The sequence below is a fragment of the Serpula lacrymans genome, assembly GCF_000218685.1.
Source record: "Serpula lacrymans var. lacrymans S7.9 unplaced genomic scaffold SERLAscaffold_1, whole genome shotgun sequence".
NCBI classification, from domain to species: domain Eukaryota; kingdom Fungi; phylum Basidiomycota; class Agaricomycetes; order Boletales; family Serpulaceae; genus Serpula; species Serpula lacrymans.
Window position 1 is genome coordinate 3,040,518 of NW_006763290.1, and position 707 is coordinate 3,041,224.

The 707-nt window shown below is 47.5% G+C and overlaps 1 protein-coding gene across 1 annotated transcript; it reads left to right on the forward strand.

Moving 5' to 3' along the window:
* Positions 1-489, forward strand: SERLADRAFT_432228 (uncharacterized protein; the record flags this gene model as incomplete). The annotated part of the gene is made up of 1 exon (XM_007312462.1): positions 1-489. The coding sequence occupies one exon, from the start codon at positions 1-3 to the stop codon at positions 487-489; it is 489 nt and encodes a 162-aa protein (XP_007312524.1).
* Positions 490-707: the final 218 nt, after the last annotated feature.

Sequence of the window (707 nt, forward strand, 5' to 3'; positions counted from 1 at the left end):
ATGAGCCCTGAGAGTGAGACAACATACCCAGAAAAAGACACCCTTGGGGCGCCAAAGCTTGAGCCGGATGTCCCGAACTGGTCAATATACAAAATCCGCCTTGAATGGGCCCTTGCTGACCAAGACTGCATTGAGCATCTCCATGGCACAGCAAAAAGGCCAATACCAGTATCCCAGACCACTAGCCAGACTGCTGGCCAGGCCACAGTGACGACATCTCCTCCTGCAGCAGTCAGCAAGGCCAATCAAGAAGCACTTGACGCCTGGTGGAAAAAGGAGTACCAAGCGGGAAATATGAATATGTTAGGTTGCACTATACCTGATTTGACACTGCAAAGGATTCTAAACAAGCCCACTATTGCCAACATATGGGCCATGATCTGCCAAGAAAATGAGAACAAATCTATGCTGCACCAAGAAAGGAGACTTGCGCACACATTTGGACAAAATTTGCGTGCTATTGGAACAGCTCAGCACAGCAGGAGTTAAACTAGCAGACAAAGAACTCACCTCCAGCATCATCATGTTTCTGCTGCACTCATATGCCACCTACGTATTGCACCTGTCAGTGTCTGCCCATATGTCAAAACAGACTTTGGACCCAGAGAGACTGATCTCATACCTTCTCCAAGAATATGACCACCAGATTATATTCAGAAAACGCCCCAAAGCAAAATCTGAAGACATTGCAATGTCAGCCACCGGAT